General features: G+C 40.3%; 1 protein-coding gene across 12 annotated transcripts in view; it reads left to right on the plus strand.

Annotated features, from left to right (window-relative positions):
• CLEC16A (C-type lectin domain containing 16A) overlaps positions 1-26,741 on the plus strand; it is a 327,820-nt gene that overhangs the window by 139,642 nt on the left and 161,437 nt on the right. For 6 of the 12 annotated variants that reach the window (XM_075830097.1, XM_075830102.1, XM_075830099.1 and 3 more), the window contains 7 exons: positions 252-386; positions 12,011-12,137; positions 13,934-14,034; positions 18,138-18,260; positions 20,276-20,385; positions 20,735-20,794; positions 25,903-25,953. In XM_075830097.1, the coding sequence (XP_075686212.1) occupies positions 252-386; positions 12,011-12,137; positions 13,934-14,034; positions 18,138-18,260; positions 20,276-20,385; positions 20,735-20,794; positions 25,903-25,953 (707 nt within the window). The remainder of the gene's footprint in view (positions 1-251; positions 387-12,010; positions 12,138-13,933; positions 14,035-18,137; positions 18,261-20,275; positions 20,386-20,734; positions 20,795-25,902; positions 25,954-26,741) is intronic. The other 6 variants (XM_075830098.1, XM_075830100.1, XM_075830101.1 and 3 more) reach the window with 3 other exon arrangements.

A 26,741-nucleotide genomic window follows, 5' to 3' on the forward strand; every position in this document is an offset into this window, starting at 1 on the left:
AATAGCAAGTTACTGCACTGGAACTGTCAACCCAGCAGTTTTGCATTCTATATGTACAGAATATCAAACATTTTAAGTTTCTGGTGGAATATAGAAAAAAAACTTGATTTATCCAAGCTGACTTTAAAATTTGGAAATGGTATGGGTTTCTGAAATTGAATATGTTTGTACTTATTAATAGTATATTCTAACTAAAAAGACATAAAGGCACTAGATTTACTATTTTTTTTTCTGCTTTAATATTGCAACAGTACATCTGCAACTAATATTACAGGATAAAGAAAACAAAGTTACGGAAAATTCAATACTATATTTGTTGAACATCACTGTCCCGGAGCTTGAGCAAGCCATGATCTTCAATGTAAAGACAGCGGAGATTACAGCAGGTTAATAATATAAGATATCCAGTCAAAGGGTTCATCGAGTATGCCTCATAGTGTTACTAGTATTGGTTAAAGAGGTTGTCCCACAATTCAATATTTCTTTGTTGGATCACACAAAACGTAACCCTTCTTCAATTAGTATCATTGCTAGATATTGCTGTTAAATACTTATGTCGCCCCTTGATGGTTGTATTTCCCCTCAGAACATCCACCTAATATATATCCAGTGCCTAAGGTGGCAAACGTGCCCAGTAGCTTAGTCCTACTGCTGGATCCTCTTGTTCGCAGATGGTGGAGCGATTCCTGCTAGTCTGCAGGCCAACCAATAAGAATCTGCACACTAGAAGCGGCTTCTCACAAGCACCGGACACATTAGGTGGATTTTCTGTGATAGAACCAAAACAACACCAGAGGGCGCCATAATAAGTATATAAACGGCAATTTCAAGGAGGAGCATTTTTTTAAAAATGATTCATACTGAAAAATGATTTGTTTTGCATGATTTAACAGGGAAATAGAATATATAAATCATGGCTCTACCCCTTTACTTATTTTATCACAGTGGTCTGCAAATTACTTATTTTTTGGCCTTTTTGATAACTATACATCCAGAATTACTGCTAGTCCATCTTAAAAAAACCAAAAAAAACAAAACTCATCTTTGGAGGGAAACTGCTCACATTTTCTCATGTGATTTATTAAGCAATTATATGTGCCAGTTCCATTCCTGTTTTTATGCAGCGTTACATATTTCAGATCCTTCACTCAGGAACTTGCGTAGCAACCGCATGGATCAGGCATCAGTAACACCACTATAGTTCTATACTGTTCATGGAGACACGTGGGGGGGAAGGGCTTCCTGCTCCTAGAGTGACATAACATTCTCTCTGCAGTCTGTCACAGTCTATCATATGCTGTCTGTGTCTCCTTTGAAGGGGAGGACTGTGTGTGTGTGGGGGGGGGGGGGGGGGTAGACTCCCGTGATAACAATTAGACACCGTGATACAGAGGAAGCGGGCAGAGACACTGCTGCCTTTACCTACTGCTGCGTTTCTGAAACATAGGATTTGTAGAAAACACTTCCTTTCAGCAGGACAGCAATGGATGTTAAAACTAAAGGTCCTTTTAGACGGCCGATATTGGCCGTGAATTCTAGCGCCAATTGTCGATGCAGCACGTTGATTAGTACTAATTTGCTCCAGTCATAAGGGGCAATGATCAGTGATGTATAAGGATGAATGATCGCTACCACAATAGTTACCATTTGCATCATGTCAGCAGCACATCTCCCTGTTTACACAGGGAGATGTGATACCGACTAGCGACCACTTTATTGGCCACATAAAAGATCCGAACAGCTGTTGGACAAGCTTCTGCTCGTTCACCAGCTGATCGTTGCTCTGTTTACACAGAACAGTTTTTGGGAATGAGTTTTTATATGAACGCTCGTTTGCCCGATAATTGGCCCATGTAAAAAGGCCTTAAGATGGCCCTTATTGCTAGATAGTAGTGGGGAGATCAGTTGGTGGTGTTATAATGGAAAGAAATGGATTTATTCAGAAGAAGAAGAAACCTTTTTCATTGGTTTATCAGAGGCCAGATGAATGAATAAGGCTTAAAGCGTATCTAACCTTTCAGGTGACTTTTCAGAATAAGCTGACCGTATGTGTGTACATGAGTAATAACACTATTTCCATTACATCCACCATGATGGCACACTGGAGGCTGACCCTTTGACCTCTATAGGGACAGGGAGAGCAAGCTTGAAAGGACACAACCCTCAATCTCTCACCAGTGTTTCCTGTCCCTATAAAGGTTAGGCAGACAGAGAGTGTCTCCCTGAAACTTCCAGAGGGGTATATAATATAAATAGATTTATATAAAAACTATAATACTGGTTAACCTTTCTGGACGGCAGTCTTGATTTGGGGTTTTCGCCTCCTTCCTGACTTGTCATCAGTAGCAGCATTCCATTCGGGGGTTTCTTGTAACAAGTCCTCCCTGCGCTCCTGTGAGACTAATGCTGAGTGGGGTGAGAGGAAGACCTCGCCGGACTGCTGCTCGTTCACTTGCGGGTCTCCTGCAGTTTGTGCACGCCATCCTTTAGACCCGAAGTGAAGCGGGACGTCAGACGCCACGACCGCTGTCACACTGACTTTTGCCCAGAGAAAAAAAGCCTAAAATTTACTTTATGCTCAAAAAAGCTTTCCGTTTCTGATAAGAACAAATTACAGTATGTCAGAACTATATCTTAAAAGTGGTAAAATATGAACAGCCATCTGTTATGGAGGAATAATGCATTATGATCCGGGAAAAAAAGCCAGCCTTCTATGTCGTCTACTTCTTATCGTAGTATATATCCTCCTGCACCCTGAATAAGAAAGCTACAGTACGGGATCTGTCATATTCTGACTCTGAAGGTAACGTGGCCTCATCTTCTATCAGAGTGTTCGCAGACATAAAATTGTCCTCAGAATTTGAGAGTGATGAAGATAAAATATACAGTACATGTGGAGAACATCAGAAATTCCAGGTCAGTCTCTAAGACGAGATGTTTGGGGCATGTACAAAATGTGATTTTCCCATCCATAAAGTTCTGAAAGAATTCTTGAAGAGTAGCAACAACAGGAGAAAAGATTGGGAATATCTTGCGAGTTCAAAAGCAGACTTCTATTTGACCAGGATGAAACCAGGCTGTGGGATCAAATACCTGATATTTACATCCAGGTGGCCAAGGTTGTGAAAAAAATCTTCCCTTCTATTCGAAGACTTTTTGCAACTAGAATAACGATGTGTAGAAAGACTGATTCCCTACTTAAGAAAGCATGTGAAGCTTCTATGACAACTATGTAAACAAACGTCGCCGCAACATCTGTCGCCAGATCCATGTATATTTGGATCAGCGAACTGAAAACCCATCTTAAAAATAAAACCCCTAGGGATAAAATTGATTAACTCTAACCCTTCTTCTAAGATATGCCACAAGGTTCTTAGCGGATGCTTTGGTAGAATCCGTAAACCTAGCGGCAAGCTAAGGAGTCCTGACAAACTCGGCAAGAAGGTCACCCTGGATGAAATCCGGTTCCGGAGATACACCTTCAAATAAAAAATGATCTAGAAATTTCAGGGGTGAATATGTTTTTGGGCTGGAACTCTATAAAGTTCTAGAGAAAGCCGCAGATAAATAGAATGGTTTTACGGAAGAAAAAGTCCTCCAAAAAGAGCAGCCATTCCGTGGGCCTAGATTTCAGAGATAGAAAACATAGATTAGAACAGCACTCCAGACCAAAGTGTTAAATCCTGGTGCATGCTTTCCAAGGAGTCCTGCCCATTAGGACCCCAACAATAGACAAATAGCAGAGATGGTATGCTTGACAAAGACTTAATGTTAGCTGAAACGTTGCATCTCTGGATTAAAATCTTTTCATTTTTCACAACATATGGAGGGGTGTTGCTTCCCTTCTCTGCTATTTGTAGATTTCGGAGAGAGGACTACAAAAACAAGCCGAGATGTTAAACTCATCCCAAGTTTGGTAGAGGAAAAGATTTCCTGCTCAACCCTAACAACAAAGAAAATACTATAGCTACTAAACAATGACACCAGAGTAGGAGGAAGACTGCTTGAAATACAGATGGGTACGAGACATCATTCAAAACGGATACAGAATCGAATTTACATATCTTTCGCTTCAAAAATTCTTAGTCACCAATCAGCCTTCAGTCTTTCAATCATTACTCAAGGCAGGAGTAGTTGTGGAAGTCTTTACGTCTCAGTAAGGAAAAGGCCATCACTGGTGAAAAAAACAAATGGGTCTTACCGGATCATTATCACTTTGAAGTTCCTCAACAGATGGATTGTGGATAGATGCTTCAAGATGGAGTCCTTACAATCTGTTACGCTTCTAATAAATAGAGGGGTGATAATGTGCACCTTAGATCTAAAAGATGCATATTACCATGTGCCTATCCACTTCTCTTTTCAAAAGTTTTGATTTTGAGCCTTACCTCTGCGCTTAGCGTTTACAAAACTGGTGGAAGTGGTAGCGGCAACCAAAAAAGAAGACGTCTTGATGGTTCCATATCTGGACGATTTCTTACTCCTTGCAGATTCATTGACCGTCCCACCCTATCAGGTAGACTTCATAATCAATTTTCTCCTTTTGTCTGGGTTGGATAGTAAACTTACAGAAATCAGAATTCATAGCGATCAGGGAAAGAAAACTTCTAGGAGTTCTACCAGACTCCACAGCTCAAACCACTTTTCTTCCCATAGGATAACAAGGATATTTGATCAGCAACATCACACTTTTTTTTTTAAGTTCAAGACTACATTCTCAATAAGTACAGCCATGAGTCTACTAGGACAAATGACAGTCTGAATTCAGTCGGTAACCTGGAGCTAATCCCAATCGAAACCAACTCAGTAGGGTCTTGTCTATTTGGAACAGGGAACTAAAGAGGCTCTGTCACCAGATTTTGCAACCCCTATCTCCTATTGCAGCAGATCGGCTCTGCAATGTAGATAAGAGTAACGTTGTTTTTTTTTCAAAAATGAGCATTTTTGGCCAAGTTATGACCATTTTTATATTTATGCAAATGAGGCTTTCTTAAGTACAACTGGGCGTGTTTGTTTAAAGTTATGTACAAGTGGGCGTGTATTGTGTATGTACATCTGGGCGTTTTTACTTCTTTTACTAGCTGGGCGTTGTGAATAGAAGTGTATGATGCTGACGAATCGGCATCATCCACTTCTCTTCGTTACCACCCAGCTTCTGGCAGTTCACAGACACACAGCGTGTTCTCGAGAGATCACACTGTGACGTCACTTCCTGCCCCAGGTCCTGCATCGTGTCGGACGAGCGAGGACACATCGGCACCAGGCAACAGAGGCTACATCGACTTACCTGCAAACGCCGATGCTGCTGCAGAATCAACTGTAGCCTCTGGTGCCGATGTGTCCTCGCTCGTCCGACACGATGCAGGACCTGGGGCAGGAAGTGACGTCACAGCGTGATCTCTCGAGAACACGCTGTGTGTCTGTGCACTGCCAGAAGCTGGGTGTTAACGAAGAGAAGTGGATGATGCTGATTCGTCAGCATCATACACTTCTATTCACAACGCCCAGCTAGTAAAAGAAGTAAAAACGGCCAGATGTACATACACAATACACGCCCACTTGTACATAACTTTAAACACGCCCAGTTGTACTTAAGAAAGCCTCATTTGCATAAATATAAAAATGGTCATAACTTGGCCAAAAATGCTCGTTTTTGAAAAAATAAAACGTTACTCTTATCTACATTGCAGCGCCAATCTGCTGCAATAGGAGATAGGGGTTGCAAAATCTGGTGACAGAGCCTCTGGAACTAAGCTCTCTAGACGCCAAAATAAAAATTCCTATCAGCAGTAAAAGCATCTGTCTTGGTGGCGGAAAAAAGATAAACCTGCAGACTGGAGTGGTCTGGCTCCAATCCCCAGTCCTAACAAATTCAGATGGATGCCAGCCAAAACAGCTGGGGAGCAAAACTGTTGGACCAGGCCCCCTGAAGATATTGGTCTGAGTCCGTAAGATCCCAATCTTCAAACTTTCTGGAATGTTATACAGCCTGGGAGGCCATAAAATCTGCATCTCCTCTCCCAAAAAATCAACACGCAAAAGTACGGTCAGACAATATGACGACCGTTGCATTCCTGCTTTAGCAAGGGGAATCCAGGTCTCCAAAAACTTCAGTCACTGGCTCAACAATCGCCTGAAAGGCTCAGAAAACAAGGTGGCAGATTACCTCAGCAGGCGAAAAATAAATCCTGAAGAATGGTCTTTTCTTTCAACTAGTTTGGACTTTGGGTTTACGCTAGATCGATCTCTTTACTATCAGGAAAAACTCAAAATTATGGCTCACGCCTAGGAGATTCCTCCCTTACCCCTGATTCTGAGGGTTCTGCAAAAAATATGCCAGAAGACCATGACAGTGGCCCTAATAGTTCCTTACTGGCCAAAAAAGGGTTGTTCTCCCTGCTAAAACACCTAGCATTGAAAAATCCTATAATGCTTCCTTACGGACAGGAACTTCTCTGCCAGTGTCCGCTCTATCTCCATGGACTAGAGCAGATGCAGCTTTCAGCCTGGATCCTGAAGGGTCATTCCTAAAATCTAGGGGTCTCTCAGAAAAACTGCTGAATACACTAAAATCAAGCAGTAAACAGGTGACTTCAGCCATCTATCTCTAAATATGGAAAAGGTTCTGTTCCTGGTGTGGCGATGATACCCCGGATCAAAATTGACAAGTCCTCCAAGAGATCCTGGGCTTTTTGTGGAGCGGTCTAGAATTAGATCTCAGGGCCCTTTTTGCAGCGGCCAATTATTAGGCAAACGAGCGTTTCCAGGGCAAGGATCAGTCGATAAACGAGCAAACGCTCATTCATCGGCTGATTGTATCATTTTAATTGCCCAAAATATTATCGTTGTCAGCAGCACATTTCCCTGTGTAAACCAGGAGAAATGCTGCCGACATGATAGAAATGTATGTGGACAAGCAATCGTAGTAAAGAGAACTCGTCCCCATAACCACTCCTTTTGAAAGGAGCAAACGAGCGCCGATCAACGAGCTGTCTTGTTATACGGCCCGTCTCAGGCCATGTAAAAGTACCCTTAGACCCAGCACTTTGAAAGTGCAGAGATCTACTATGAGTACCTTCTTTGATGCCCCCTTGCTGAACACAGGTTTGTAAAAAGATTAATGAATGCAGCTTCTAGACCAGGGATGGGTAACGTCCGGCCCACAGGCCATATAAGGCCCGCGGGATGATTTGGTCTGGCCCGACCTCACTCAGGCCGCCGTGAGTCCGCCTATGCATGGCGGCGGTCTGAGTGAGGTCAGTGCGTGCCGGCCCAAGAGTTGTCCAGTCCGCTCACCTGATCTGAGTCAGTGACATGAGGTCAGGTGACCGGACTGGTCCATTCTCCTGCCGGCATTTGGTGTAGCTATAGGGGTCGCAACTGCGACCGGGCCCCTAAGCCCCAGTTACCCCACAGCGCTGACCGCGCTGGTCCTGCTTCCAACTGAATCGGCATCCGCAGGACGTATATTCAGTTGGGTTCAATGCTGGAGCCTTGCTCCAGCATTCACTGTGCCGCGAGCGGCTGAGCGCAGTCTGGCGCGATGTAGTGACGTCATCGCGCCTGTCTGTGCCGAGTCACTCAGCACAGTGCAGAGGAAGAGAAGGATCCTCCACCTGTCGTGGGAACGGGGATAGGTAAGTAATTGTTAATATTTTTTCTATTCGGTACATACATATGGGGGCGTTATACTGGGTATGGGATGGGGGCCTCATATGGTAGCTGCTGAGGGGGGCAATATACTGTGTATGGGACAGCTAAGGGGGGCATTATACTGTATGGGGGCATTATACGGTGTGTGTGTGGCAACTATGGAGGGCATTATACTGTATGTGGCAACTATGGAGGGCATTATACTGTATGGGACAGCTATGGGGGGTATTATACTGTATGGGGGCATTATACTGTGTGTAGCAGCTATGGAGGGCATTATACTGTATGGGGCAGCTATGGGGGCATTATACTGTATGTGGCAGCTATGCAGGGCATTATACCGTATGGGGGGCATTATACTGTATGGGGCAGCTATGGGGCATTATACTGTATGGGGGCATTATACTGTGTGGGGCAGCTATGAGGGCATTCTGGTGTATGGCGACAGCTATGGGGGGCATTACTTACTCGAAGTGAGGTCAGGTGACAAAGGGGCTTTTTTCATCAAGGACATTTATGATATGTCCACAGGATATGTCCTAAATGTCCGATAGATTCTTGGTCCCACCTCTGGGTCCCAGATCTATCTCAAGAACAGGGCACCTAAACATCGTTTTACCTCTTTGTGTTGTGGCTGAAGCTTGTGATTTCAGACCATTAAGAAGAAAACAGTGTAGCTCGCTGAGCTACGCGATTTCCGTAAGTCCCATAGATCTGAATGGTAGTTACGGAAACTGTAAATCGCATGCTCCGCTGCTACTGTAACTGCCATTCACTACTATGGGAGTTATGGAAACGGCGCAGCTCAGCGAGCTATGCTGTTTTCTTCTTCATGGTTGGAAATCAGCTGGAACACAGAGCGGTAGAGTTAGGAGTTAGGAGGGGCCGATTCTAGAGATGGGTGCGGGTCCCAGAGGTGGGACCTGCATCTATCTGACATTTATGACCTATCCTGTGGATATGTCCTAAATGTCTGATGGGAAAACCGCTTTAAGTAAGTCGGAACAACTTACTGATGCGAGTGCTTTTCAAAACTTACCATTAAGAGTCAACTGCGCTCCAGACTGACCAACACATCATCATCAATACCGGCGACCATCACACGCCTCACCAAAGAGAAGCCGTTCCAGCCATCACATCAAGGGTGAGTTAATTAAATGTTTGACCAGATACAGCAGGTGTATTTTTAAGTTGATAATTTTGTATGGCCCGCGAGTGATGTTCTTATAAATATCCAAATTGGCCTTGGCAGAAAAAAGGCCCACAGTCAGACCCTTAGTGCCTCAGTGGGACTTATGCTTGGTTCTTATAGCTCCAAAATCCCGGCACATGAATCCCTGAATTCTATCATTATGAAACATCTTTGATTTATGATAACCTTCTTAATTGCAATAACTTCTTGATGGTTGCGAGAAATTCAGGCCCTTTCTATGAGGAAACCTTAGGATTTTTGATGATCATATCGTGTTACAACTTCATCCAAATTTTCTTCTCAAGGTTGTCACAGATTTTCACAGAAACCAAGAGATCGTACTTTCTTCCTTCTGTGCAATGGTAAAAAAAACAGAGAGAGAATTCTATTGTCTGGATGTGAAAAGAGCTGTCCAGAAATATCTAGAAATATCTTCTCCTTGGAGAAAAAACTCTAATCTCCTTATAGAATTCTAGGGAAAAAACAAAGTAATCAGACACTCAAAAACTTCTATAGCAAGATGGAACAGATTGACCATCCCAGAATGCTACAAATTGGAAATAAATACAGGTTTCTTCTAATCTTAAAGCTCATTCCACTCAAGCTACAGCTTTTTCTTCAGCAGAAAAAGCAGGAGATCCCTAATCCTCCTACATTTGAGAAACCGTGCCATGTAAATCTCATGTCTTCAAATGATTTAGCCTTTGGACTAAAAGTCCTTCAGGCTGTTCTCCCACCCTAATTATGTCATCTGGTATTCTCCAGTGTGCTGTCATGGTGGGTGTAATAGAAAATTAAGAATTTAGTCTCACCGATTATTCGCTTCCACGAGTCCACCATGACGGCAAATATATATTTCCCCCCTCTTTGATTATTGCCTTGTTCCTTTTTGTTTTGTGTGTAAAGTAACATACTTAAAAAATGGCGTTGCAGCTTCCTTCCGATTGCAGTAATTTTAAAACACTAGATAGAGGCAGAGGGGTGGACCTTTTAATCTCTCTATCCTAAAGTGGTTAAGGGTCAGCCAACAGTGTGCCGTCATGGTGGACTCATGGAAACCAAATTACTAGTAAGACTAATTCTCATATTTCTGGCCATTATATGACCTTGTTTTTTGACATTTTTTAGCAGTTTTCTCCTCTGCACGCTGTATTTTTAATTCTCCGTTTTCCTAAATCCTATTATGTCTTCTATACACAGCACACATAAAGAAGAGAACATCATGCTCCCCAATCTCTATTTTGCACATACTTAGAAACCACAGCAGCATGAACACCATTGTTAACGCAATCATGGGCCAAAATATATTAGACTGAAATTTCTAATGGGTATGTCAACCGATAACCGCCCTCCAGTGATTTATCCAGTTTCCAAATCATCGGTAATACATATATATATATATCTGAGCGAAAAGACGACACAAGAGACCATGCTTGTATGCTCAAAATCCTTCTCTGATCTTTATTGATCCAAACAAGTATATAAGTATAATGACAGGAAAGGTGTAGGCTTTGGTTTCAGCCAATCATCTACAATATGATAATGACTCTGATTCAGCCAATGAGAATATTTCAATGCTTTATAATAATTCTTCACTCCAAAGTTCCTACAAGTTAATTTGTCTCTTCTTCTTATCTTACTAGAGAATGGACTGTAGATAAGATTAAATCATTTAAACAGAGCCATTTTTCAGGGCTGAATCCCCTCCCTCATGGGAAACAATGTCATTGTCCATGCCACGGAGGCTATTTGATCTGCTCCTTACAAGAGTAATAAAACATTCAATTCAAGAACACATAACATAGAATTGCTTCAAGACATCTGCTGACATATTACTTTTTACTTATTAATCTCAAGATGGCTCCTTCAGGCCAAAAGATAGATTCCAACTATCCAAAATGGACGCTTACCATACAAGATGGAGTCCATGCAAAATGTTATCTCTTAAACATATTCTAATCACTTTCACGACCATCATACAGTATAGCTATGAATCCAGCAGTGGGGGGATACAGCACTTACTAGAAGCTGCAGCATCGTCTGTGTGTCTCTCTGCCTCTCACTGCTCCTGCTCCCCTCTCCATAGACTTCTTTGGGCATTTGTAACATGATTCCTCAGTGAAATGATAGTGTGTCGTCTTGAGGAGATGAAAAAAGCAGTAAATTCAGAGTAAGTGAACAATTAGAATGGGCCTGATAAGTGGAAAAAGAGGCAAGTTTCTCTAAAAAGATTATTTATAAAGTATATTTTTTATATTCGCTAGTCCTATTGATTCATGCACAGTTTGTTGAAAATTTATTGACCGTTTCATGCGTACCTCTAGTTACAACTAACTTCTGATATGTCATACTGTAGAAACATGTCAGAAGTTATTAATGGGTCTGTTTGCTTTGACCCTCAAAGAGCGCTACAATGAAGGGCTACCCTGCTCCTTCAGTTTCCATCAACCTCTATTGGCTTCATTTGAGTATTGTTAGACTGCAATGCATTCTGATGGCCGGTCTACTTTCTTGTCCAGCTGAAAAAGGCCAATGGGAGCCAAAGAGGTTTAGTTGTTCTAGTGATGGATGGGGATCACAGCACATGGCCCACCTCTTTTGAGAACGGAATACATGCCTCTGTGAGTGTTCTAGCAGGAGAACTTTGCTGTTTATAGCATTTTGTGGACAAGCATTCTTGTAATCTAGTAGCCTACCCATATGTTTGCCATTACTATTAAAAGCTTTTTCCAAATATAAATTTTCATGTTTCTTCTTCTCCCACTCCATTGGCTTATTGTTCCCACACTGTCCATTTCCATAGAGTTTGTGTTGTAAATAGAGTAGGGTAGGAGGGGGCAGCACACAAATAGACTTAGTGCCAAGCAGATTAGACTGTGCCCTTTTTTTAATCACAGCCAGTGTATGAGACTGTAGAAGAAGATGACATGGGAACAGTAAACTAGTGGGGCTGGATGAATACATGCATTCCTGGCAAAACTGTTTAAAGTGGTTGTCCGGTTTTAAATTAATGTTATTAATCTTCATTTTAATTTGTGTATGTTTTCTTCAAGACAAATGCCTTAAAAATTGGTATTGATGCATTAGTATATGATAATGTCAAACTTTGAGAATGTGGTATAAACAGTAGAAATAATGCTACTGGTGCCTAATTGTATCTCCTAGAAATCGAAATGGTGATCATGGAAAGATCAAAAGCAGCAGAAAAGCCCATGTTGCATGTTAAGGAGGAAAACACAACCGATGAGGAGAAGAGTGCAGCTGCCGCTGGGGCACAAGCCGGCCAGAGCAGGTAAGAAAAAGGCAAATTACTTCCAGCACAAGGGCAGCACTGATCAGAACTCCGCTGTAGTAGGGTGTTCTTTCTAAAACCTTCTATATAAGCTGGCAGTGCGGAGTGGGTATTGTAGTTGGGCGTTACTATTTGGCAAGTGTGATCCTAATGCCGTTCTACATTCATATACAGTATCTTCCTTAGGAGCCATATATACATAGTGGACAATTAATTGTAGTGTTACTAACGATACTAGTGAGGTAAACATACGTTGTAAGTTTGCCTCAGGCTCTGCTTGTGATATTACAGATGTGCGATATAAGTACTTATTCATTTATAGTCAAGTGATAGGTGATAAGCAAAGTGTTGTATTGCTGTAAATATAATAGATGTAGCACAGATATTCCTAATGCTTCTTGTTAGGCTGAGGACGGGCTCCAAGACTTTCTATGTGAGCCAATATTCACCCTAACGAGGAGCGCCGATCACAGTAGAAGTTTCAGCAACGGTGGGGATCTCCGCGCCCAGACCCCCAACAATTGAAATTTTGGTACTGTATGTCTTTGTGACATAGCAAAAGTTTTCTGAAAGTACAGTTACTCTTTAAGAGATCACGTCTCACTTGTGCATGCTCCATTTATTACACTTGAGGATAGGGTCAGTGAGCAAAGTAATGCACTATCCTCCATCTATAATCCCTATATGGTGCATATACTTGGTCTGGGGTTTATCACAAGTTATATTGGTTCACTATTTTGAGATGTTCGCCGCTTTCGATGACCCAGCAACATTATAGGTTTATCAGGTTATCCTCTTCGACTTGGTTACACTTAGACTTTAGTTGGGTAACACAAATTACAGACAGTCATGTGATTAAAATAGGATGGCTCGTCATGCAAAACTTTTCTGCTCCAATAGACGTAAATAGGAAAATATTGCGCAACAGCAGTTTTTTTCATTCATTTCTCTTAAAGTGATCCTCCATTCCTCTAGAAATGTACCTGCCGCCCCAATTCTGAATCATCCGACCTCTGTTCTTGCATTCTGGTCCCTCGTTCTCCGCTCTCCAAAATGGCCCCCACAGTCTCCGACTTTGCTTTGGAACTCTGAAACAAGCCCCCACCCATTCCACTGCCCTCAGATGGCCCAGCGCTGATGACGTCAGCGTTGCTGGATGCAGCGCTGGTACAAGGGCCAGACTCGTCAGCGCTGGTCCATGAGACTGAAATCACATGACACAGGTGACCATAATGAAAGGGTTGAAAATGTATGGATGCAACGAAGTTTGGAAGAAACCAATTACACTAGTAAACTATTGCATTGTGTGTTCAATAAAACATTTTTTGTAACATTTTCCTATAAGGAGGGGGACATGCACTACTCCTAGAGGAAAGAAGGTTTCTACACAAACATAGAAGGTGATTCTTTACTGTAAGAGCGGTGAGACTCTAACTCTCTGCTAGAGGAAGTTGTGATGGTGAATTCACGAAGAGCACCCAAAAGGGGCCTGGTTGACTTTCTTACGTGTAATGATAGTACAAGTTATGGAAACTAGATGGACTTTTTTCAGCCTTACATACCATGTTACTCCACAGCGACTTAACTTCTCCATAAAATCGAAATTACCGCATACTGGAACTAGTGCAGTATGAGGATAACTGTTTGTTCAACCGTTTATTGAAGTGTGTATGCAGAATGCTAATATTTTTTTCCCCCCCTGTTTTGGAATCATTTTTATTTATTTTTTTAATAATATTTTGCCTTGTGTCAAACATTCTGTCATTGGGTATTTGTAAACCTTATGTCTTCCACAGGCCCTTCTTGGACATGGTTTACAGTACATTGGAATGTACAGATGATGATTACTATACTCTGTTTGTCTTGTGTCTACTTTATGCTATGTCCCATAATAATGGTAAGTAAAGTTTAGAAAACGGATAAAAAAAAAAAAAAAATTGATTGTGTTATGCACACCAGTGTACAATTGATACAGACTTACATGGAATTATTGAAAAGTCCTGCTTATATATAAAGCTTCTTCAGACGTTCTTTTTGTGTACAAAAATGGCCTTATCTGTTGACGAAAAGACAGAAACCTACACACCGAAAAATACTACCACGAGAAAGACACAAAATGAGAGCCAACAAGGCAAAAGTAGTAGTCAATAGGGGGAAATTTTGAACTTTATTTAGACAAAATTGTAGCGATACCCATCGGAATTTACTAGATTTACGGGACAGGACACCAAACTATGAAATGATTGCGAATATGAGAAAAAAAATCTGAATTGGCAGCATGAATTTACATTGGTTAAGTCTTCGCTACTCAAACTGGAACTAGGGGAGAGGATAGTTTTGGGAAAACAGTGTACATGCCCGTGTGTGTGTGTGTGTGTGTGTGTGTGTGTGTGTGTGTGTATATATATATATATATATATATGTGTGTGTGTATATGTCATAGGTGCTGCTTATTTACCTGTAAATGTACACAGATTAACTTGGGTGTGTTCTTCCTAGAATTTAGTCCTCCCTTTTTTTAAATCCATTTTTGGCACCAAAAATGTAACAATTCCCAGACCTTTTATTTGAGAATTGTTTACTGTTTCGTCGTCTGGGATCTTTTCCTATTGTGTGGGATTTCCCTATAATGCAAGAATTGATCCTAATTTGGCCCCTAAAAGTCATTTGGGTCCTAAACTTCAACATTTTGGATAGAAAGGTCTCAAGTAATTTTCACTTGTCTGGAAACCTGCAGTCAGATTTATAAGATTAGATAACGTCTCTGTTCACCTCACATTTGGGCAATACTGTCACTTGCGCATTTGCAAATTAAATTAAAAAAAGGTACACAAATGCTGCATAAATATATGTATATTCTATGTCAATGGTGGTAGAAAGCAAAACCCTTAATTTCCTGCTAACATAAAAGAAAAAGAAAAACTTTTTTGCAGATCTGCTCAACCGAACCTTAAAAAAATGCAGTTTGTTTTTTCTTCGTACAATATAAAAAATAGAGAATGCTCAAAGCATTAAGCACAGTTGGCTCAGTATCATAATTCCTTTCTGGTGTATGTAACTTTTTACATGACCTATTTAAAAGGAACTTGTCACTAAGTTCATGGTGCCTGGGGACAGCATGAGTGAGAAGTCCAATCAGCGTAGGCACTTAAGTTTAAAGGCTATGTAAACCTTTGAGCACATTTTGTATTTTATTTTATTTTTTAATTCTAAAATAATGTATTAAAGGATTTTAGACAACTTTTTATTTGTTTTTTCTTAAAAAATGTTTTTACTTTTTAAGATACAGCTTTTATGTATCCTCGATACATAGAATCTGTATATTGCGCTCAAACCCGAATGCGTCAGGTCCGAAGGACTGTTGGCTCCAGTTGTTATTGATCACGTCTAAGTTCATGACTTAGATGTGATCGATAACAGGTGAATCCTGCATGTCGGAGACACGCAGGACCCGCTGTCACCGAAGCAGTCGGTCCCACTGACCTGACGGATTTGGGTTTGAGCTCAAGATACAGCTTCTATGTGTCCAGGATACATAGAAGCTGTTTCTCAAAAAGTAAAAAAAAAACAATTATAAAATCCTCTAATATGTTGTGTAAACCAGAAAAAAAAATGTGCTCAAAGGTTTACATAGCCTTTAAAAAACAAAAAGAAAAGCGCCACATTTAAAGAGACCTTTTACCTTGGGTCATGTCCAGGGTAGATGTGTCCCATGCCCTCCATGGTTATTCAATGCAAACTCTGACTTCCCACACAGATTCTCTGGGTCAGGTTCCTAGAAATAGAATAAGAAGTATAATTTCTAGCGGTGGACCGTGACCTGTTTTCATGACCTACTCTTTGAGGGTGTTGTGTGGAATCTGCTTAAGGACAGTGTGGATCGCTTTAATATGATTGTATCTGTTGTCTGCAGTCCCCTTATGAATGAAAAGGGTTCTAGAGGTTTAGCAAATTAGGATTTGAGTGTTCGAAGCGCTGAAACTTTGTAGTCATCATTTTGTCAACCCTGAACTGTGAATAATTCAAGTGAAAAAGGTTAAAACCGGAAATGGGTAATAAATATACATTACAAAGATGCTGCATTTTATATTTGTTGGCATTATGTACAACATTAGGGAAAGTGGGATGTCAACCCAGACTCCTTAACATGTTGTTTTTTTTTTTAGTTTAAAAATGTATCCGGCTGTGTTGACATCAGCGTTGCTTTTCTGTTCATGGGCTCCATTGCCGCTTTCCGTCGGAGGAACCAATGAACGGAAAGCCAAACGGAGACTAAAGCTTCCGTTTGCATTACCATTGATTTCAATGGTAATGCTTCCATTTGCCTTGGTTACCGTTTGCTTTCGTTCAGTAAAGTTTCAGTTTTTTGTCACGGGAACAGTAGTGCAGTCGACTACGCTATTATTTCTGCTAAAAAAAAAACGGAAACCTTACAGAACGAAAACAAGCGGAAACTAATTGCAATGGAAGCATTACCGTTGAAATCAATGGTAATACAAACAGAAGCTATGGTTTCCGTTTGTCTTTCCGTTCATGGATTCCTCAGATGGAAAGGTCTAATATTGCACGTCCGGCGAGTGGGAGGAAGAAAGCCGGGGCTGCCACATTTTCCGATATATACCAAAAGTATCAGATCTGATAGCTTCCGTTTCTTTCATAGGTTACAGTTTATTCATGATCTAGTAACGCTAATAGGCTAAGTGTATGAGAAACATCTAGTAGCGTATAAATTCTGACTACTAATAGTATATATGGGAGAGGTGTTTACATATACCAGAAGGCTTCTCCCCTAAAAGACACTTCTAAACACTTGTGGAAGGTGATTCCTAAGATTTTAGACTTGATTGAGCAATTCAGGACCAACAGAGCTCATAACTATACAGAACCGCCATGTATGACTTCTTAATGTATTTTATTGGTGATTTGCCCAGGATGGTTTAGTACAGATTTCCTCTAAATAAAGACTCCAAGCTGTGGTTTTGGGACTTGTACGCTGTGGCCTTTATTTGTAGAAGTGGTGCAGCTCACAGATCGGCAGTAATATCATTTTCTCATGTGTCTATTGATGATGTGGCACCCACAGCAGTCCATTTGGCCATGCTGCACTTCTGTTTGTCTCAGATTTTTATGCAGCGGCACACAGGATTTTTTTCACAAAAAAAGAAGCAGCGTGTGCCTTCAGATTACATTTCTTCTAGGAGTTAATATTTCTGTAATACCGAGGCACCATATAGCAGTAAATACAGCGCTGTGTGCATGGAGCCTTACTGCCTTTTTTTACATAGTATTGGGTATGTTCACACGACAGCGTCCGTAACGGCTGAAATTACGGGGATGTTTCCACCTGGAAACATCCCCGTAATTTCAGCCGTAACGGCATGTGCAGGCGCTTGAACGTTGCGTCCATTACGGACGTAATTGGCGCTGCTATTCATTGGAGTCAATGAATAACGGCTCCAATTACGGCCAAAGAAGTGACAGGTCACTTCTTTGACGCGGGCGTCTATTTACGCGCCGTCATTTGACAGCGGCGCGTAAATATACGCCTTGTGTGAACAGACAAACGTCTGCCCATTGATTTCAATGGGCAGATGTTTGTCAACGCTATCGAGGCGCTATTTTCGGACGTAATTCGGGGCAAAAACGCCCGAATTACGTCCGTAATTAGTGCGTGTGAACATACCCTTACACCAAATCATATAGTGCCAATCTAACAAATTCGTTTGAACTATCTGAAGACTTTCTATTACATAACCGATTTCCCAGAGATTTTATCTATTTGGATATTATTATTAATTGAAATTGTACTTCCTATTATGAAGTTGTGAATGTACTTCTGCGGATCTCAAATATTTGCTGAGAGAAAAAAAAACATCTATCGTGTAATAATCTCTTATAAACTGAAGAACGCTATTTACACAGTGAAAGCGAATAGTGCCACTTCCGATGTTAAACAGAACACCCTTTATAGTAATATTGTCTTTTTCTTTTTGTTAATAGGAATAAATCCTGATAAATTGGAAAAAATCCAGCTGTCGTTAAAGCCAGCTAAAGACAGCAATTCCTACAACCATGTGTTAGTAGAAAGATTAATTAGAATAATGAGCCACACGGCACACCCAGGTAAGGCACTCGTGTAGCATTTCTGTAAGGCTGGGTTCATACTGTGCGTTTTTTGTTGCATTTTTAAAATGTTCTTTTTTTTTTGGCTGATGAACTCCCATTGAGAGACATAGAAGTTTATTTACCAAAACTCACTTGTCTCTCAATGGGAGTTGATCAACCACAAAATAGAAAAACCTGGTCATTAAAAATGCAACAAAAACGTACAGTGTGAACCCAGCCTTATACTTACAGTTTTTTGTTTTTTTTGTTTTTTTTCATTATTGCCTAGGAATCAACACGACATTATAAAATGATTAACCACTTAGTGAGCAGCCTAATTTGGGCCCAATTGTTCAATATTTATTTTTTTTATTTCTTAATCGTCACGTTCCAGGATCCATAACTTTTTTTTGTTTTTTTTTCTCCATCTACATTTTTTTTGTGCAGGAAAAGTTTTTTATGCCATTATTTTGGGGTAGCTATTAATGTATTGTATAATTCATCGTGCGTATTAAATAACGTGAACATTTTATAGTTCGGGTTGGTACGAATGCATTGATACCAATTATGTGGGTATTTTTTAAATTTATTTATTTTTCACCAGGAAGCGTTTTTGTAAGGGGAAATTTTTTTTTTTTTTTTTAACTTGGTATTTTATTATGTTTTTTATTACACTTTATTGAAATTTTATTTCCAAATATAAGTTCCATTTCAATGGTGTGGTTTAGAGCCCATCACCCAAACGTAATTTTTGCAATTCTCCGTAGTGTGTATATGTGTGTGTGTGTGTATATATATATGTATATATATATATAATGTAATGTGTGTGTGTGTGTGTGTGTGTGTGTATATGTATGTGTATATATATATATATATATATATAATATGTATGTGTGTATGTATGTATGTATGTATATATATATATATATATATATATATATATACACACATATCCATATATATATATATATGTGTGTGTGTGTGTGTGTATATGTATATGTATATGTGTGTATATATATATATATATATATATATATATATATATATATAAAGAAAAAATAGATCCGGAGTTTGTATATTAAGTATAACTTTTACTGTATTTTCATATAAAATCTTAAGAAAGATGTTAACATGAACATATAGTGCATACATGTGTCAAGTAGTCATGCATAGTGGATTCTTGTATTTGTTTATGGCATATATCCAATATGGTTGATTAGTCAGATTAGACTATTTAGGAGGTATTTCTACATTGATAGAGGTTCCCCGGTCCCCTTACATCAACTCAAACACGGATGACATCTAGCATCTGAACGGGTAGGGGGGTATTGACCCCTAATCTTTAAGTACTTCATTAGTATTTGTACAAGAGAAATACAAGGGAAATATTCAATTAAATCCTGATGAATACTCTTCTATTATTAAACCACGTATGAATTGCTGTCTAATGACTAATCAACCATATTGGATATATGCCATAAACAAATGCAAGAATCCACTATGCATGACTACTTGACACATACATGCACTATATGTTCATGTTAACATTTTTCTTAAGATTTTATATGATAATACAGTAAAAGTTATATTTTATATACAAACTCTGGATCTATTTGTTCTTCTTTTTTTTTTTCAAGTATAAGTTCCACAAGGGGACTTGGACATACATGGAATGTCGGGACAATCGGCTCAGAGAGGGAGCACCCTCCCTCTGAAGCCACTTAGATGATGTGGTCGCTATTGACTGCGGCATCTTAGTAGTTAAACGGCACAGGATCAGATTTATCTCCGATCCAGGCCGTTATAGTCAGGGGTGGGCTGTATATCATAATATAATAGTAGTGCATAATCCCCATTATTTGATCACTTGCATAATACCCTGCACTGTAGTGCTGCACATGATGTCTGTCAACCTAAAACTGTCAGGCGTCCTATTAGGCTCTGACTTTGTTTTACTTTTTAAAGCAACAAACGAAGTATATAATGCAAATAAGAGAAATCCTAATACTGATGATATTGACGTATTTTTGCAGATGGAAAAGTCCGTTTGGCTACCCTGGAGCTTGCGTGTGTCCTCCTGAAGCAGCTAGTTCTGATTGATGGTGACTGTATCATAAAAGATGTCCACCTAGCTTGTTTGGAGGTAAGTGTCCCATTCAATCATATAGGTTTATATATACTTGGCACATGTGGTTGGGCAATAACCAATACATAGAAGCAGTTCTTGGTTGTTATTGGGCCTGTTAAAGTTTTCGGCAAATGATTGACCAACATAAATGTTGTCTGTTTGGTAGATACATTTTACAGATCTTTTAAACGTGGTCTAGTGAGGTTTAAATAGCTGTTTATTGCAACCTGGAGAATCTAGTTTGATATGTAGGAAATGCTATTCTGTAAGCCTTTGGATGAGAGCTTCCTTTTGTAGAATTTTCCATGCAGCGGGAAAAAAAAAAAAAAATATTGTTTTCTGTAATATCTCTTTGTTTGTCCAGGGTGCGAGAGAAGAAAGTGTTCATCTTCTGCGCCACTTCTATAAGGTAAAATACTATCAGGTAAAATGCCTTTCATTTTGATATTTAAATATAGAAAATAAGGATGTTATTGAATGATTGACATTTGACAAATTTTAAATTCCTTAAATCCAGCACCTGATGATCAAGAGAGCCTGCTAATCCAGCATGAAACATAAATAGTCCCATGCCGGATCAGCACGAGCTTACTTGTATTCACCGACAACTGGTCCTGATTGTCAGAAGTGCTCACAGTGTCCACATGGGTGGGATTCAAATTTTCAACAGGTTCCCTGTTTTGCGGACAAAGATTTACGCGTCAGGGGGGGTGGCGGTGTTTTGCGGTATATCGTGACATGGAAAATGAAAACAATTACGATATTAGAATATACACCCTATATTAAAGTGGACTCTAAATAAAGAAATTCCCTGTCCAGAATGTATATAATTACATAAGCGTACATACCTACCTACCTACCGACGCTCATTATATTAAACTCACCCATTACGTGTACACCTATATGCGCACATTCAATATCCTAAGCGTGCTCAGCACATTTAGTTAGGGTGTGCACTGTGAGAAGGGTGGAGGACAGTGCGGCGTGCGCAGTAAGCCGCGACAACTCTCCCGACTAATGCACAGATACGATGCCCGGAGCAAGCTCCGTACATATATACAGCACCAGAACCAAGCCAAGTACATAAATACTACACCAGAACAAAGCTCAGTACATAAATACTACACCAGAACAAAGCTCCGTACATAAATAGTACACCAGAACAAAGCTCAGTACATATATACTCACCAGAACCAAGCTCAGTGCGTATATACAACCCCAGAACCAAGCTCAGTACGTGTATATACTCACCAGAACCAAGCTCTGTACATATATACTCACCAGATCCAAGCTCCGTACATAAATACAGCACCAAAACCAAGCTCAGTACTGTATTTATGTACTGAGCTTGGTTTTGGTGCTGTATATATGTACTGAGCTTTGTTCTGGTGAGTATATATGTACTGAGCTTGGTTCTGGTGAGTATATATGTACTGAGCTTGGTTGTGGTGTATAAATGTACTGAGCTTTGTTCTGGTGTTGTATATATGTACTGAACTTGGTTCTGGTGTTGTATATATGTACTGGGCTTTGTTCTGGTGCTATATATATGTACTGAGCTTTGTTCTGGTGCTGTATATATGTACTGAGCTTTGTTCTGGTGTTGTATATATGTACTGAGCTTGGTTCTGGTCTTGTATATATGTACTGAGCTTTGTTCTGGTGCTGTATATATGTACTGAGCTTTGTTCTGGTGCTGCATTTATGTACTGAGCTTTGTTCTGGTGCTGTATACATGTTAGAGCTTGGTCCAGGGAAAATAAACACTTACATTTAGTGACGACTTCTCAGATTGGAGTCGTTCTTTTTATTTGGTTGTATATGATGACTTCTCCCGGCCACGACCCATTTCTGCAGAGTTTGCCACTCAGATATCTTCAGCTTCTCACTTTTTCAACATTTTTGCACCTATAAACGAAGATAAAATTCTCATGGTACCGCACCTTATAAATGTAATAGTACCGTACACTGTGCTCCTTAATATAATAGTATCATACACTGTGCCTTCGAACATAATAGTGCTACATACTGTGCTGAATATAATTGTACTATACACTGCTCCTGAATATAATAGTACTATACACTGTGTCCATGAATAAAATTGTGTCAAACACTGTAAAGTAATGCACCACACACAGTACCCCTTGTAGATAGTGCCCCTCATAGAGCCCCTGTAGATAAGGGCCTTTTACACCTGCCGATATCCGGCCGATGTAGCGGGCACCGATCAACGATACATCGTTGATCGGCGCTCGTTTGCTCCTGTCACACGGAGCTATGGATGGGGACGAGCGGTCGTTACTCTGATCGCTCTTCCCCATCCATTACCATCATGTTGTCCGCACATCCCCCTGTTTACGCACCAAGATGTGCGATAATCTTTTACTTTTTTTAAGACAATACGACCAGCAGACGATCGAGCGTTTGCTCGTTCATCTGCTGATCACTGCCCTGGTTACACAGGGAAATTATCGGCAACGAGTGTTCTAAGAACGCTGGTCTGCCCGATAGTTGCCCAGTGTAAACCCCCCTATAGTGCCTCTCATAGAGCCCCCTATAGATAATGCTCCCCATAGAGTCCTCTGTAGATAGTGGTCCCCGTATTGCCCTCTGTAGATAGTAGCGTCCCCTGTAGATAGGGCCCCATGTGGCGTCCCCTGTATATAGGGCCCCATGTGGCGTCCCCTGTAGATAGGCCCCCTGTGGCGTCCCCTGTAGATAGGGCCCTATGTGGTGTTCCCTGTAGTTAGTGCCTCATATATAGTCCTCCCCTGTAGTTAGTGCCCCCTATATAGTCGTCCCCTATATAGTCGTCCTATACTTAAGGCCCCGAACCCTGCCCACAATAAAAGGAAAAAAAAATTATGTACTTACCTGTCCCGTTGCCGCGCCATCCTCCAGCGACGCAGTCGTCCTCCAGCGGAACGACGCAGCGGCGCGATGACTTCATCGCGCCGACTGCATCTTCACTAAAGCGCCGAATGGCGAGGCATCATGTGCCTCGCCAGGGCAGCGGTAGTAAACTCAATTGTATCCGTGTCCTAAGGACCCTGAATTTCAACAAATTATTAATGATATATTAACAATAACATTTCTAACTTATATTGCAATGAAATTTGGACTAAATGTTGTAGAGATTTTAACCCCTTCCTGATATTTGGCGTATGGATACGTCATGGAAAGCTAGTGCTTCCCGCGTTTTGCCGTATCCATAATTTTTACGGCCTAATTCCAATAATTTCTGCAATAAACCTATGGACTCAAAATGCTCACTATACCCCTAGATAATTTTCTTGAGGTGTGTAGTTCCCAAATGGGGTAAATTTTTGGAGATTTCCGCTGTTTTGGCACCGGAAGAGCCCTTGAAACCTGACATGGTGCCTAAAATATATTCTAATAAAAGCAAGGGCCCAAAATCCTCTAGGTGCTCCATTGCTTCTGAAGCTTGTGCTTCAGTCTTTAAGCACAAAAGGGCCACATGTGGTATATTTCATAAATCTGCAGAATCTGGGCCATAAATATTGAGTTGCGTTTCTCTGGTAAATTCTTCTGTTACAAAGAAAATGGATTAAAAATGAATTTCTGCAAAAAAAAATGTCTAAAGGGTTAAGAAACTTTCTAAATGCTGTTTTGAATACTTTGTGGGGTGAAGTTTTTAGAATCGGGTGACTTATTGGGTGTTTCCAATATATAAGACCCTAAAGCCACTTTACAACTGAACTGGCCCCTGTAAAAATAGACTTTTGAAATTTTCTTGAAAATGTGAGAAATTGCTACTAAAGTTCTAAGCCTTGTAACATCCTAGAAAAATAAAAGGATGTCCAAAAAAACGATACCAATCTAAAGTAGACATATGGGGGATGATAATTAGCAACAATTTTGTGTGGTATAACTGCCTGTCTTACAAGCAGATACATTTAAATTTAGAAAAATGATAATTTTCGCTATTTGTTGGTGCTTTTCACAATTAAATACTGAATGTATCGAGCAAATTTTGCCAGTAACCTAAAGTCCAATGTGTCACAACAAAACAATCTCAGAATCGCTTGGATAGGTGAAAGCACTCCAGAGTTATTACCACATAAAGTGAAACTTGTCAAGACTTGAAAAATGAGGTTCTGTCAGGAAGGTCAAAAGTGGCCAAAGAGGGAAGGGGTTAACATTGTAATAAAAAAGACTGACAATATACAGTAAAATATTATGAAAGAGACTGTCTGTTTTTGTCATCCAGGGTTTCCCAGAAATTGTCATATAAACTTATGAGCTAACAAACCTCGTCTTTTTTACTATTTATTGAAAACTTTGTTTATCTAGGAACTCTATGTTTAAAAATGTAATTTAAACAGCCTGCAGCAATTTCCGTATTTCCAGTAAATTCTTGCCACTTGTGATGGCTTTGGCTCTGTACTTTACGATTCTTTTACCTCTCCTTGGCTTATCAGTTTATGTAGTTTGTCAGACGATCCACTATGACCCCCCCCCTCACTGATTAAAGAGACGCTGTCCCTGTGACATCTGTGAGAGAGCACATGACTCTAAAGAACTTTCCTGCTTCTTTGAAGTTACAAAGCATAGGACATAGAGTTTCTATTCAGCTGAGATTTTTACAAGTAAATATGTCAGGAGAATAGGAGAGAAGTGCTCTCTAGTGAAGAAATGGGGCTCTGTATTCTTATCAAGTATATTTGGAAACTACCCCTGTTACCTGTCCTCCTGGCAACAGAAGGAACATTATATATTCCCCTTGTGCATGAAGCCTGCACAGCAGTTCACGGAGGCCACATATGTGGCTTCCGATGGTGCAGGCTTTTATACAGAACCCAACAGAAAACCCATACGTATGAACGGCATATGGTGGTACAGTAAAGGCCTCATTCACTAGAACGGGAGCCCTATTACGGTTTTGTACAAAACAGAGCTGTAATACGCCTTAGGCTGTCTTTCAAATATTTAAAGGACAGATAATAGGGGTATGGTATTTAGGGTTAGTGAGCGGAGTAACTTCAAGCACCTATGTGCCTGATAAAATGGTCAACTTCATCAACAGTCCTATAAAACACAAAATAAGCCTGATGGAGCAGGTGGTGAGGACAAATACTTGTCCATATACCCTATTATGGTTCCCCTCTGGCAGGCTCGAGCCGTTCATGTATTACATAGTCGGTCATTCCTCTGAATGACCGCCATGTAATACTACATTTCTCCTGCAGAGGCTGCATCATCCACCGGCAATATCAGCTGGTTGCTGGGACTCTAGGAAGCCATACTTACAGGGATCAGCTGATCGCTGAGGCTGCTCTCCGATTAAAAGGATTGTCTGCGATAAGAGAGCCCCCTTTAAGTAACATCTGAGACACACATTATAGTTGCAAAATACTTTCATGGAAGTAAATAAACATTCTTTAATTTACTAGGAATATGCAGGAACTGTAGAAAACATAAAACAGGTGTCCCTGATGCAGGAAAGTTGAAATAATGTAACATTAACAAATGGAGAAGACTGGTTTTGAACTGTTTCTGTTTTCCATATAGGGAGAGGAAATTTTTCTGGACATGTTTGAAGATGAGTACAGGAGTATGATGGTGAGTTTTATCATGTCCTCCGACAACACTTTACTTGGAAGTTCTCACATACCTGAATGTGCGCTTCTCTTCCATACCTGGGGTGAAGCCTCTGACCATGTCATGTCATCATTTATATAAGAATAACATTGCATGCAGCATTACTTGTACTAAAAATGTGATCATTCAATTTCCCACTCTAAACCTAGTCTGAAGTTCACAAATTCACAAGGCTGTATATTCTGTTCATGATAGATCAGTATATCTCTTGCTACAAACAGTAGAGGATCCCATCAGTGGTTGTCCCTTTATGAACACCGGTCCCTTTACATAGAATGACTTTGTTCATCTGTGGTTTAAAATCAGAAATTTAGAAAGTAGTTTTCGAGGATCTCATAGATATTTCCATCAGGATGATCCTTGCTCTTATGGTGTGGAGCGTCCATGTTGCCTCATGAGAGCCATGCACTAGACCGCAATGCCTTGTGTAAATATGAGTGGAACTTGCAGATCTTAACGCTGTCAATGATTCATTTTACAGTGGCACGATCGCTTGAGATTAATGATCGTTTTGTTTATAGCATTTTCATCACTTACAAGGTCCAAAAATCCTTACATTTGCTCGGAAACAAGCAACTCATGATGATGAATGGGCCAGTGTAAATTTCTCAGAAATTTATGCTAAAACGGTCTTTTTTTTTATTTTAAATTTTTTATAGAATATGATGATGAATTATGTAGTTTTTGAGAAGCTAATTTAAAAGTGACAACCAATATGGCTGCACTTCTTTGTCACTTTTAAAAAATGT

Source organism: Rhinoderma darwinii, chromosome 6 (assembly GCF_050947455.1).
Source record: "Rhinoderma darwinii isolate aRhiDar2 chromosome 6, aRhiDar2.hap1, whole genome shotgun sequence".
Taxonomy (NCBI): Eukaryota; Metazoa; Chordata; class Amphibia; order Anura; family Rhinodermatidae; genus Rhinoderma; species Rhinoderma darwinii.